The sequence below is a fragment of the Podarcis melisellensis genome, assembly GCF_964234715.1.
Source record: "Podarcis melisellensis genome assembly, chromosome: 12".
In the NCBI taxonomy this organism is placed as follows: Eukaryota; Metazoa; Chordata; class Lepidosauria; order Squamata; family Lacertidae; genus Podarcis; species Podarcis melisellensis.
This window is the reverse complement of record NC_138544.1, coordinates 30,722,784-30,736,705: the sequence shown is the minus strand read 5'-3', so window position 1 is coordinate 30,736,705 and position 13,922 is coordinate 30,722,784. Positions and strand designations below refer to the sequence as shown.

Genomic DNA, 13,922 nt, shown 5'->3' with positions numbered 1-13,922 from the left:
GATCTTACCCCATGTAAACATTGAGATGATTCAGTAAAGTATATGCATTATCTCAAATGAAACTTTTTTCCTGCATTTCCAAGTTGTGGGATTTGCAAGAAGAACCATGATCAACACCTCCTTTTGCTGTGTGATACTTGTAAACTCCATTATCATCTTGGATGTCTGGACCCTCCACTTTCAAGGATGCCAAGGAAGACTAAAAACAGTTACTGGTAAGAATATTGTAAATGCATTGTACTACAAATATGAGGGCCTCAGTCTATCAGGGGTTTTCCTATTCCCAAGGTTTTTGTTCTGTGTCTTTATCATCAAGGATTTTTTTTAATGAAAGTTTGAGTTCCATATTGATTGTTGACTATATTTGCAAAACAAATATCAACCCTTTCATCACTTATTTGTACCTTGGGTTTATTTTGTTTCCTTTTAAAAAAACTGACTGTGGACTAATGAAGGAGGAAAGACCCCTTTTCTACCCAAGGGCCTCATTCCTGCATAGGCAACTTTCCAGAGGCCACATGCCAGAGGCAAACATGGGCAGAGCAACCATTGTGAATTGTACTCTTGTATGTAGAATGGTAAAGCTGGCAGGGACCACGAGGGCCATCTGGTGCAACCCCATGCAATGCAGGGTTCTTTTGCCCAGCATGGGGCTTGAATCTACAACCCACAACCCTGGGATTAACCGTCTCATGCATTACCAGCTAAGCTGTAGACTAGGATAGTTTTTCTTTTCCCTGTTCAGGATAGTAAGGTACATCACTGGAGTTCAAGGGTTCATTATAGCTAGATAGGAACACTAAAGCAGGACTGGCAAGTGGGGCATGGCTGTGGAGGGTGTATAAGCTGGGGAAACGCCAAAAGCCAAATGAGACGCCAAACGGCCACATTTGTCTCCTGGGTCTGAGCTTTCACATCAAGAAAGGGAATTTCTCACTGTTGTTTTACTTTTACACTGTTAGGGGAAATTGTACTAACCCTAAATATAGGTAATGCTATCTAAGATTCTTGTTTTACCTAGAGTCTGAAATGAGCATTACATTGTGGTTTGAATCCCTGGCTATATGAGACCTCTGGTTAGTGTTAAAGTCATCAGTTATTTTATTGCTAATTAAGGTGAGAAGGAATTCAGTCCTCAAAAAGGCTGTGCACGTTCCCACAATTTGTTTCTAATGCTGTAATTGTGTGGTACCAATGTTGTGTCTACACTTTTCCCGGGATTTTTGCAGAATTTTAAAGATGATTGGATCATCCACATTATTTCATACACTATTTGATCTATATTATAGTGATCCAAACAGCATTCTCCCTTATTTCCATTAGGTGTTTCCATTTGGTAATTCTGAATTGACCAGAAGCATATTGCAAAATGTTGCTGTAAGTCCCAGACTCAAGACTTGGTTTAGCAATCATTTTGTGAATTCCACGTAACTAGAAACTGGTGATGTACAGATGCCAAAAACGAGTTGGTAATAGTAGCCAAATATTAACAGTTCAGTTTGCTCATATGAACTGGTATGAATGAGTACTAGGATAAAATTCTATTACAGCAGTATTTCAAGCCTCTATATAGCTTATATGTCTTAAAGAATTTTTTGAATTTCAACAACTACTAACACTTGGGAAAGTTAGTAGTCATATTCTTGTACTATTCAGGTCTTGGGTTTTGTTCTGGTTTTGTCATATTGTAAAGTAAGTGAGAAATAAGTTGAGGCTATGCGATGGTAAGTAGCTCAATTTTCAGTGGCTTCCATTACAATGTACGGAACACAATAGAGGAGTCGCAGTCTTTGACACTGCTACAGGACATCAGTTGCTTACATAGAGTGGACTGAATGTTGCAGCACTTGAGAACACCTGATGTGGGCAATATCTTCGTTCCACTTCTGACTGTGGATGTCATCTTTCTTGCACTGAGTTGCAGTATGTAGTTCTGCAATAAACACACCTCCTTGCTTTACATGGTCCTACTATAATCAAGACTATTTAGTGGTTTAAATATAAACCATTTATATTTATGTTTAAACATAAATCATAGAATTGTGGAGTTGCAAGGGACCCCCTGTTAGGCTGGTGCAGGAGGACTTATTTCCTCTTCTTTCCTTTCCTCTCCCCAGACCCTTGGTACAGCCCCCAGAAATTTGCTCTCTCTAGAACTAATTTAGATGGAGTGGAGCAGGTTGGATGGAATGAGAGAGAAAGACTAAATTCCATTCTCCTTATGGGCATCAGGTGCCAGCAGAGTTGCAGTGTTGGATGTGATTCCCTATTTCTCAATCAGTGCACCCTCTGTCATTGCCCTTGAAGATGACTTGGAAATTTCAACTTGTCCAAAGTGCAGCTGTTTGTGTTTCCCTTTAGAACCCATATAACTTTGCTTTAAAACAATACTGCCTTGATTGTGCATTTGTTTCTGGGCCAAATTCAATAGGCTCATGTAGTCCTAAATGACAGAAGGATGTTATCCTTCCCTCTCTTACAGACCCCCTCTGGTTTTATGATCAGCAGAGGGGGCCCTCTTGATAGTTCCACCATCCTCAAGAGTTCAGGAGGTGGTGACCTGGGAGAGGGCATTCTGTGTAGCAGCTCCTAGGTTGTGCATTTCCCTTCCCACAGAGATACATCTGGCACCTTTGTTATACAGCTTTCATCTTAAACTGAAGGCACATCTGTTTGCCCTAGTCTTTGACACTTGGGATATATGCTTTTGGAACCCACCCTGTTCTTTTGACTGTGAAACCATCAAGTAAAATATGTACTTTTCGGGTTAGGTCTATATATTCTGAATGAGATTCAGCTGATTAACTATCCTGAGATTCTTCACATTTATTATTTTAGTGTGCAATTGTAAATACCCTTAACTGGGAACAAGTCCTGAGTAATAGTTTGTATTAAATTATGTTTTGGACCATATATTTATCAGAGAAGACCTTGAAAACGTAACTGCATAAAATACTTGTATTTCCCTGGTTACACACACCCTTCCTCATTGTATGGTGTACCCTCTTTTATTCTCTGAATACTCTTCTTCTTTTGAGATTAGAAATGAGAGGAGAAGAGTTCCCCCCCAAAGATAACTTTAATTTAGGGATAGCTCCTGCTTTCTAAGTGCCTGGACTTTTCTTAAATTTTCTGGTTGTCCCATTTACAAATTCACTGTCACTGCATTACATCTAAGCAAGGATGACTTCCAGTACCCAGATTATTTTGCTGTTTAATCATATTGAAAAGGTTCATTTGGATCAAGAGGACATAAACTGAACGTCTCAGTGGTAATAGGTCAGTGGGAGGTAGCAAGACTTTTCTTTCGAAAAGCTGGCATGTGTTTGCTATGAATTTCATGCTTCAGCTAGACTTCTGATCACAAACTTGTCTTTCCTTTTTAATTTAGCTAGGGTATATTCAGTGAGATAGGATTCTAAAAGAGAAACGGAGCCTTATTGATTGCATCCTTTTCATCTTTAGATATGTCTTTGTAAATTCTCTTCAAGATCAGTAGAAAGAATGTATAACTATATGTGTTAAGTTCAACAGAACATTGTCCCTGCTGTTTGTAGTGCACCTGGTGTTTCAGATGTTACTCCCATTAACTCCTGGAACATCAGCTTTGTTCATTATATCTAGTATGTATGTAGTACCATTATTTTTTAATTTAATTTTTATTTTATTTTTTACTATTGATAGAATATGGGTTGGTGATAGTGGTTGTTGGTGGCAGTTTGCAAACTGACACATTTCCTAATTGGATTTCTGGGCTGGGAGGCCAGTAAGCTTCTATATCATTGCCCTAGCATGGTACATATATGATTGTAACAGCTTTGTATTGAGGAAGAATGAAAATGCTGAAATTTATAGCTGAATGTAATATGTGTAGGAAGCTCTATAAATCGTAGGATTTGTCGTCACATGTAAAAGGATTCAATGGTTTGTGTTCTCCCTTTCCTTGTTCACAGCTTCTTCTTTATTTTATTCATTTCATGCTTGCATTATGTAGCTGTAACAATCCTTGGAAACGTGGGTTTTAATATACATTTTTTAAAAAGTCAATTTAGGAAGATTGACTTCTTTTCACAGGTTCCATAGACAGCATAACTTTTCCAGGTCTCATGAATGAAAGCATGAGAAAAAGGAATTGTGTATTACATATGTGTGCATGAGAAGGCACCAGCAATGCAAGTCAAATGCTCTGTTAGCAATGGAAACTATATAAGTGGATAATACAAGAGAGCAATTCTGAGTGCAGACACAGTCGAATCGGGCCATTTTCCACTGTATTCTGTCTTTGTCATTTTAAAGAGGCCATTTCAACTATATTAGGAAATAGGTTCTTTATGCCACAGGTTAATACCAGCATAGGCCTTAATTTACTTTGTGGCAGAGAGGGCCTCAGGTTTTGCTTTTATGTTAAACTTTGATTTCCAGTTACCCCAATTCTAAATATGTTTACTCAGAATGAATATGCACTGAATCCAGTGGGGCCTACTCTCTAGGGGAAGCTTTAGGATTGCAAACTGAAGGGGTTTGTAGCAGATTAATAGTGTCTCCTAGCCCCTACAAAAAAACAAAAAAGGGTGTGATAGTTAAGGTACAGCAGAATTTCTGCTTTATTCACCTGTAGAGTAAAATGTGGACTCTAGTTGATAGGCATTATTGACATAGGCTTGTAGTCTCAATGTTTTCCATCAGTGCAATTGTTCAGAAACAATAATTGATTAACATTTGCAAATCACAGCTAGAATGCTTAAAATATTCGTTCTAAGAGCATATTTCTCTGAATTAATTTTCTTAAGTATTCTAGGAGAATTTTATGTGTGACTAAAGTGTTGCTGATAGGGACCGCCCCCAAAGTTCTTTGCAGCAAGTTCTGGATTTATGCTAAATGGTATCTCATCATTAGTCCGTTTGCATAGGATTGCTTATTTGAAGTAATTAATTGATTCCCCCCTCTGCAAAGCAATTCTGTGTCCAATGAATGTTGGCTACTGGATCCTTTAATGGTGGAAGATGGAGAAGAGTCTTGCTGAGTGATATATATCTCTATACATGTACCATGGCTTGGAACCACAGAGCACAGGACAGAGTTAAGCTATTTTCCCCCAAACAGCCCTCTTCTCTCCTCACCCCAAACACTCCTGTGCGAGCTGTTTTTAAACTTGAGTGTAAGTAGTAGCTTTTGGTATCATGGGATGTACCATTCAGAGAAGAAAGCAAAAGTCTTGTTGCATGTATAAGTCTTTCTCTTTGTATTTGAGGCTCTTTTACTCTGTAAGAATTACCCTTTTCCGTCTTTGGCTCTTGCTTTTCAGCCTGCATGCTCTTATTTTGCTTTAGCAGCTGCTGTCTTGAGTTTGATTTTTTTTTTGTCCTCCCAGGCAGTGTTCAGAGTGCGACCAAGCAGGTAGCAGTGACATGGAAGCCGATATTGCCATGGAAACTTTACCAGATGGAACTAAGCGATCAAGGAGACAGATTAAGGAGCCAGTGAAATTTGTTCCACAGGATGTACCCCCAGAACCAAAGAAGATTCCTGTCAGAAACACGGTAAATGACAGCTCGGTCAGAGCGGCACAAATCTGTCTCCTGTTTTTTAATTTGCTTTTTTTTTTCAAGTGCCAAGAACCTCTATGTGAAAGATGAATGTAATTTATTATGTTCTAGCTTTTTTCCCAAAGACATGTGAAACATGTTAGACATCAGATACTCGCTTCAGCTATGAAACATAAAATACCCTGAAGATTTTATTTTTAGGTTTATTTTATAAATCTTTGACTATTAAAGTTTGCGGAGGGTGGCAGCAAATAAGCATATTTAAAAACATTAAACTCACAAAGTGGTTCCTTATGAATTTCTAGTGGTAAGGAATAAATGCCCTTATTTTCATGTTGCATGTCCAGACTTTCGTTCTGCACATTCTGATAAATATTAACTCAACACCACTTTCATACAAGGGTCACTGCTCTGTCTTCTGAGATGGTCATGTGTCAAAAGTAGGCCATGCAAATGTCTATACATATGAATATGCGTGCTCAAAATTTACAGTGGTACCTCTGGTTACGAACTTAATTTGTTCCGGAGGTCCATTCTTAAGCTGAAACTGTTCTTATCGTGAGGCGCGCCTTCACTAATGGGGCCTCCCTCTGACGCACAATTTCCTTTCCCATCCTGGGGCAAAGTTCGCAACCAGGAGCAGCTACTTCCTGGTTAGTGGAGCTCATAACCTGAAGTGTGCGTAACCAGAAGCATTCATAACCAGAGGTACCACTGTATTCTGCCACACCTATGAATGTGGAGGAATTGCAAGACACTTTCTTCTTGACGAAATGCTTCTGGGTGAGATCCAGTGCCATACCTAGTGGACACAATGGGATTCCCCTTCCTTTGTCCATTGGCCCTCTGAAAAATACTTTGGGGCTGCTTGGGAGGCGGCGAAGTTCCGCTTGCACAAACAGGACACCACAGTTGGATATCTCCCTCTGTGCTTACATTTACTTGGCTGCGTAAGTCATGCCTGTGCTTCTTTGAAGAAGCAAATTATTTCAGAGTAGTGGGTGGATGCATTTTCAATAGAATGGGTTTGGGTGGCTGTTTGTTCCTACCGCCTCCCAAACGCTGACATGCTTGCCTGGGACATAGAACGTTGGGAGGGTTTGCTTCCCTCTCTAACGGCAAAACAAAGTTACTTGATGCTTTTGCAGACTTTGTTCTGATCCTCTCAGGCAAAGGTGTATGAGAGAATTTTTATATTTATCCAGTAAATTTGTCTTGTGGCAAACATGTTATGTATGCTGTAACTAATCTATTTTTAATGAGGTCTTACCGCAGCAGCTTGTCAAAGTTAGACAATAAACTTGAGTCACTTAAATCCCTCGTTCTGGGATGCTTGTGTGGTTTGCTTGCCTTGACAAGATTAACCTTCTCTGTGTAGACTGTGGCCTGCTGTGGGTGATTAAGTGCTATTTTATAGAAAACGTTCTCTGTCTAGTACTGTTTATATTGCCTTTATTAATGCATGACAGCATTCTGTGTTTCCGTTTAAGAAGAGGGAGTACTGTTCTGGATAAAAAAAAGCAATTTGTGTTCTACCTCTTTAAAAAACAAAACAAAGAGCAAGCCCTCATGATTAAGGAGTGCATTTTGTCAAAACAATATTATTAATGTGTGTGTGTGTGTGTGTGTGTGAGAGAGAGAGAGAGAGAGAGAGAAATATACATAGATAATTGCAAAAACACTTGCCATTTGTTCTTGCCCTAGCCAGATGAGTTAGATGAATTTAAGTAGCAAAATGCCAACTCCAGACATTGAAGTATGAACAAACTTTTCACTACAGCATATTTGTTGAAATTTCAAAAATATGTGCTTCCTTTGCTTACGTGGTATGACAACTGCTAATCTTGCCTGTACTTGAATATCTTTTCTATTTATTTCATTATATTGCAATTAATTACACAAACTGCATTTCAGTCAATTCCTCATCCCATAGTTATTTTTTGTTTCATTTGTATCATTTATTTTATTATTGCTACTTAATTTTAAGTTTGAGGTAGAAACTTTTGGTTGTAGTCAATAACAGGTTCATTAATTTTGATGTGTTTACATTGAACGTAGTGTACATTAGGCATGTACATTGTTTTCAATGAGTTTGCTCAGAGTAGGAGCAACAATCACCTCTCTAATCTTACCAGTTGTAACATTCTTTGTTAGCACTGACTTGCCCAGCCCATAGTTATCTATTTTTTTCTTCCCGAAATGGAAATAAAGTTCCAAAATTTTGATTGGTCCTGATATTGGTAAGCTGCTCAAGAACTGTTCAAGTGTGCCACCTACTGTCTATCTTTTTGATCCTCTTTGACCTGACATTTTTGCTCTTTATCATTGAATATCCTCCTTTTCATTCATAAATCAAATTTTAAAAACAATTTTTATGTTTTATTCGCTTTTATTTCACACTTAAAACAATAAAATCACCAGATAATAAATAAATATAATAGTGAAGAAAGAGCAGAATGAAAGCAGCAGTTAAAACAATTCTTCCACAGATATAAATAAGTGTCTGGGAAAATCAAAAAGTCATTGTGCGGTGCCAAAAGGACATCAAGAGTCTGCACTAGGTTGAGTCTCTTAGAGAGAACCTTCATAAACGGGGATCACAGTCAAGAAATCCCTCCTTGTAAACTCAGGTTTGCATTTCTTATTCTCACTTTAAAATTATCCTTTTAGAAACAGTCTTGGTTATAACTGGGGAACAAGTCATCAGTAAGATGCTACAAGACATAGTAATATATCTTTAGGATGTCAACCCAAGGGCAGTGGTAGATGAAAACCCTTCCACAGATGGTCAAAGTTTTCATGACGCAAGTCTGAATTAATTACATTTGATTTTAATTAAAGAAATATAAAACTACCAGGTGCTAAAACTATGACCCTAAAGCTAAAATCTAAATTGGGGCGGGGTGGAGGGTGGCAGATCAGGCTGATGAGCTTTAGCAGGTGTGAATATTTTCAGTATTTTTAGGCTGTAAAAAAAGCTGATTTTACAGCTTGCATTGCATCTTCTTGTAGCTGACTAGCAGAGTTATTTTAGATGGTCCTTCGGTTACTGATTCCCACTGGGGAAGGGATTGCTGGAACACACAAAGATCTTTTGTGACCAAATGGCTACTCACTTTGAAGATAAAGTCGCTCAACTTCAGAGTGATGTTGACCCTGCACTTCTTACGACTCTAGTTGAAGTATCCAGTGCCATTATTGAGGATGAGTTGTAGGATCAGTTTCAGCTTATGCGATCAGCTGATGTAGACAAGGTGCTGGAGGCAGTATGTCCAACTCCCAACTATCCTTCACTTTTGCATTCTAAAACATGAATGTCCTCCACTTTTCTATTCATTAAATTTCTAGCTCACCATGTAAATGCTAAAGTGGCTAAAAAGTCGATCAAACACAGCCAATAAAACAGTAAAAGGGGGGAATTCAAATTTCACCATCATATTTAAAACATCTTTAAAATGTGATTAAAGTTTAGCTAGCCATTCAAAGACCAAGCTTTAAATAAATACTTTTCACTGCATTGTAATTTTGCCAGATTGATAACTGACATGATTTCTTGGCGATGGGATTTCTTAAAATAATAAAGAAAACTCCCACTATCTTCCCAAGGAAAGGAAACCCTAACAGCATCTTTCTCAGTGGATAGGCTTTGGAGCTGTCTGAAACCAATTACCTAATTTCCTTACATATATTGGGGTTAACAGCTTGTCTCTGGCTGATTTTAGGCTTGACCAACCATTAAAAAAATTCACACCATTTTAGCAGCAGAAAGACTGTTTTATAGAGCTGATCTATGTTAGAAGGTTTACATTATAAGCAATGTTCAGTTGTCCATAATGACTTTCCAAAAAGAAGCAAAGGAGCGCTCTCTCTAATTGGCAGAAATACTGCCAGTTTGACAGACACAGAGAGTTGTGCTTGTCTGTTTGCTAATAGGACCATTAAGTTGCCACCAGCCCCTCTGTACTTGCATTGTATGGTCCTTGGAGGATGCTCCTTGATCTGCTAAAACACTATGGATCAATGTGAAATGGTATGAGAAATGGAAGAATTAGTTTTGAAGAAATCTATACAGCATTGTAAACCAGTGCTTTTTCAATGAAGAAACAACAGGCAGCACCCATTGGTATGTGGTTTTCTAAGGTTGGGCCAGGGTACTCATTGCTCACCTGTGGCTCCTAGAAGCTGTCCTCATGCAACAGTGGCCAAACCCTTGGAACGCCTTTGACTGGGCAGCTAAACCAAGTGAAGGTTCTCAAACCCTCAGTGAGGTAGGGACTTCCACTACAGTGGTACCTCGGGTTACATACGCTTCAGGTTACAGACTCCGCTAACCCAGAAATATTACCTCGGGTTAAGAACTTTGCTTCAGGATGAGAACAGAAATTGTGCGCCGGCGGTGCAGCGGTGGCAGGAGGCACCATTAGCTAAAGCGGTGCTTCAGGTTAAGAACAGTTACAGGTTAAGAACAGACCTCCAGAACGAATTAAGTTCTTAACCTGAGGTACCACTGTACATGCGAAGACAGGCTCTGGTAGATTGAGCGGATAAGACCAATTGTGAATCCAACAGTCAAGAAAGCAGCTTCTGTACGTACTGTAGAGGGAAGTGAGGGGCAGATGGGGCTCGTCAACCTGGGAAGGTCGCCCATCTAGGAGAAGGAAAACATCCTAAACCCCTGCTGCCTTGTGGGGCATCTTTGGGCGAAGAAAAGGCTAAAGAGTAAACCCTATACAAATCCAGAGTGGAGTTCCTAAGATGGTTGGGTGGTGCCTTGTATGCCTTCTTCTGGCAACTCCTGCAGCCCAGCTGCGGCCAAACACACTTCTCTGCTGTCCTTTGGACCACATCAGTGAGACTGAGTTTGCTTGTTCTAGATGGGGTTCTACTCCCTCTGAAGGCACAAGTATACATCTTAGGAGTGATCTTGGAACCATCTTTATCCACAGAGACCCAAGTGTCCTCTGGTGAAGAACGCCTCTCACCAGCTTGGGCTGATGTGTCAGCTACATCCTTTACTAGGCAGGCATAATCTGGCCACTGTGATATATACTTTGGACTGTTGTAATGCACTTTACATGAGTCTTTCCTTGCAGCTGACCTGGAGGCTGCAACTAGCAGCGTCCAGATGGTGGATGGTGCTCTTTATTGGGGACATATCACACCAGTGCTGAGGGAATTGCACTGGCTGCCTATTTTAAAACTGAGCCAGTTTTAAGGTTCTGCTACTTACATAGAAAGACCTAAATAACTGCACACCAAGTTACCTGAAAAACCATGTTTTTCTCCATTGCTTACTGATGGCATTAAGATCAGTAAGTAGAATTCTGTTTTGCTAGGGCCCTGCTGATTACAGGCTTTTGGGTGGATTTTTTCCACTGGTGAAACCAGTTTTGTGGAATATCCTCCCTGCTGAAATTCCATCAGTATTAGCGTTCTGTCGGCTCTTGAAAACACACCTCTTTAGGCAAGCATTCTCCTAAATTTGACCTTCTGATCTCATTCTTTAAATTGTTTTTTAATTGTTTTAATTTAACCGACTTGTTTTATTACAGGTTTTAATTAAGAATGTTTTAATGCTTTGATTGAACTGTTTTATTGTGTATTTTAATTATGTATGGATTTTATAATTGTTTTTATAGTTGTAAACCACTTAGAAGGCATTTGGACATGTAAACCATCATCACCATAATTTGTCTTGCTTAGTCCTCTCTACTGTGACTGGTGGCAACTCTCCAGAGTTCCCAATAGAGGTATTTTGCTTCACCTGCTACCCTGATTATTGTAACTAGTATGCCAGAGATAGACCCTGGAACCTTCTACATGTAAAGCACTTCTGTATTCATTCATGAGTCTGTTCTTAGAATCATAGAATTGTAGAGTTGGAAAGGACCCTGAGGATTATCTAGTCCAGGCCCCTGGAATCTTCTGCTCTGTTTCTGCATAAATCTGCAAATAGTGTCTTTTAAAAAACTGATTAAAAATCATAAACTTGCCCAATGTGTTTTACCCTAAAATACGCATTTTGACATATTTTTAGAACTGAGCAGTATGTCTCAAAATTTGGAAAAGTGTGAAAATCAAAATTTAAATAAGTTATAGTCCAGGAGATGTCAAGCAGGTCTGTTTACTTTAAAAAATATGGACCAAACAAAATTCTCAAGCATCCCTGGGAGAAGTTCTAGTGTGTGAAAGTAATAAATTATTTGAAATATACATTAGAATCATAGAGTTGGAAGAGACCACAAGGGCCATTGAGTCCAACCCCCTGCCAAGCAGGAAACACCATTAGGTGGGTCATTATTTTATATAATGCTAATTTTATTTTATTTTATATAAATTTTTATTATGGTTTTTTGATACAAATGCATAATTAATAAACAACTTTGATTATTTAACATCTTTTCATTACTACTTGGACTCCCTCGCGTCTTCCGCTCCCACTTACATTGTTATAAAATTGTTTCCAAACAAATTATCATTTTGATTACAATCTTAAATCCATTCATTTAAATACAGTATCTTCCTCTCTCCAACTCAAATCTAATTTAATGGTAAACAGTTATTTCTACTTTGACATCCTTGTTAACATTCAGCCAAATTACAATACTTTTGTAGATAAATCTTGAATTTCTTCCAGTCTTCTTCAGCCCTCTCCTCTCCCAGGTCTCGGATTCTGCCAGTCATCTCGGCTAGTTGCATATAGTCCATCAGCTGCATCTGCCATTCTTCCAGTGTGGGCAAATCTTGAGTTTTCCAGTTCTTAGCGATGAGTATCCTTGCTGCCGTTGTTGCGTACATAAAAAATGTTCTGTCCTTCTTTAACACATTCTGGCCGACAATGCCCAGAAGGAAGGCCTTTGGTTTCTTGGTAAAGGTATACTTGAACACCTTTTTCAGCTCGTTATATATCATTTCCCAGAATGCCTTCACTCTAGGGCAAGTCCACCAGAGGTGAAAGAATGTTCCTTCATTTTCCTTACATTTCCAACATTTATTATCAGACGAATGGTATATTTTGGCCAATTTAACTGGGGTCATGTACCATCTATATATCATTTTCATTACATTTTCCTTCAGAGCATTACATGCAGTGAAGTTCAACCCAGTGGTCCACAACCTTTCCCAGTCTTCAAACATAATATTATGCCCAATATCCTGTGCCCACTTTATCATAGCCGATTTAACCATTTCGTCTTGTGTATTCCATTTCAGCAGCAAATTATACATTTTTGAAAGTACTTTAGTCTTAGGTTCTAACAGTTCTGTTTCCAACTTTGATTTCTCCACCTGGAATCCTAACTTTTTATCAATTTTAAACACTTCTTTAATCTGAGCGTAATGTAACCAGTCTCGCACTTTATCTTTCATTTTCTCTAAACTCTGTATATAATGCTAATTTTAGAGGACCCCTCATTTTATATGCCACTGGTTTAAAACTTCTTAGATAGTTCCTTTTACTGCAATCAGGTTCTGATATTGGCAAGTAAATAGGTTCTAGAAACGACCAGCAGACCTAATCGGAAGGAGTGTCAACTGAGAGAAGGGCATAGCACTTCTAGTGAAGAACATTTTTGAACATAAATTGCCATAGTCTGGAAGTGATGGATAAAGATTGAAGTTTCATAATAATGCATAATAGTTTTCCTTCAGTGTCCAGAAATGATCTCTGTCAGACAAGATACCAGAGTACATGCACTCCTGACCAGGGTTGATCAAGCTTTTTATAATGTTGTGAAATAGATTTATTGTTCCCTGAATGGTGCTATTAATATTGCCATGTAAAAAGATTGCTCATTTATCTCAATCTGGACTTCTGGATGTGACTTGTTTGCTTGATCTGCAAACTTAAGGAATGTTGTTTTGGTTCGCTGAGCCCTTTCATGCTTTTTAGTTGGTTTCCTTTCCTTGACATTGTAAGTGTAAACTAAATTAAATTATGTTGCACCACCAATTGGCAGTGTTGAAATAGTTGCCTCTTCTGGTGTGATAACCGTTCCATCTGCTGTATGCTAGTGGCCAATGAAAGCAGATGGTGTTGCACTTTGCTGAAATATGTTGCAGATTTCCATTTTTATAAATGGGGTGCTTGAATCAACAATTTGTTTTCCATGCTTGCTTGTTTTATATATATATTTTTAAAAAGTTTTGGTATTTCCATATGTCTTTTAATGCTGATGTATAATTAGTATGCTTCAGGACTGTGTGCCAATAGCTGTTGGCATCAGTCTTTGTATGCATTTCAGTCTGCATCAATTTAAAGCTGTATAATTTGACAATAGGGCTTGCTTTAATTGCCCTAGTTAACATTGAACAATTGGAATTACCTAGTTCAGAGGCACTTTTTGCACTTAATGTCTCACTGAATTTTCAAGAGG

The 13,922-nt window shown here is 38.6% G+C and overlaps 1 protein-coding gene across 9 annotated transcripts in view; it reads left to right on the top strand.

Moving 5' to 3' along the window:
• The window catches only part of PHF14 (PHD finger protein 14), a 136,600-nt gene that overhangs the window by 35,054 nt on the left and 87,624 nt on the right, over nucleotides 1-13,922 (top strand). For 8 of the 9 annotated variants that reach the window (XM_081882809.1, XM_081882814.1, XM_081882811.1 and 5 more), the window contains exons 13-14: nucleotides 84-215; nucleotides 5,373-5,541. In XM_081882809.1, coding sequence (XP_081738935.1) covers nucleotides 84-215; nucleotides 5,373-5,541 — 301 coding nt within the window. The remainder of the gene's footprint in view (nucleotides 1-83; nucleotides 216-5,372; nucleotides 5,542-13,922) is intronic. The other variant, XM_081882813.1, reaches the window with a different exon arrangement.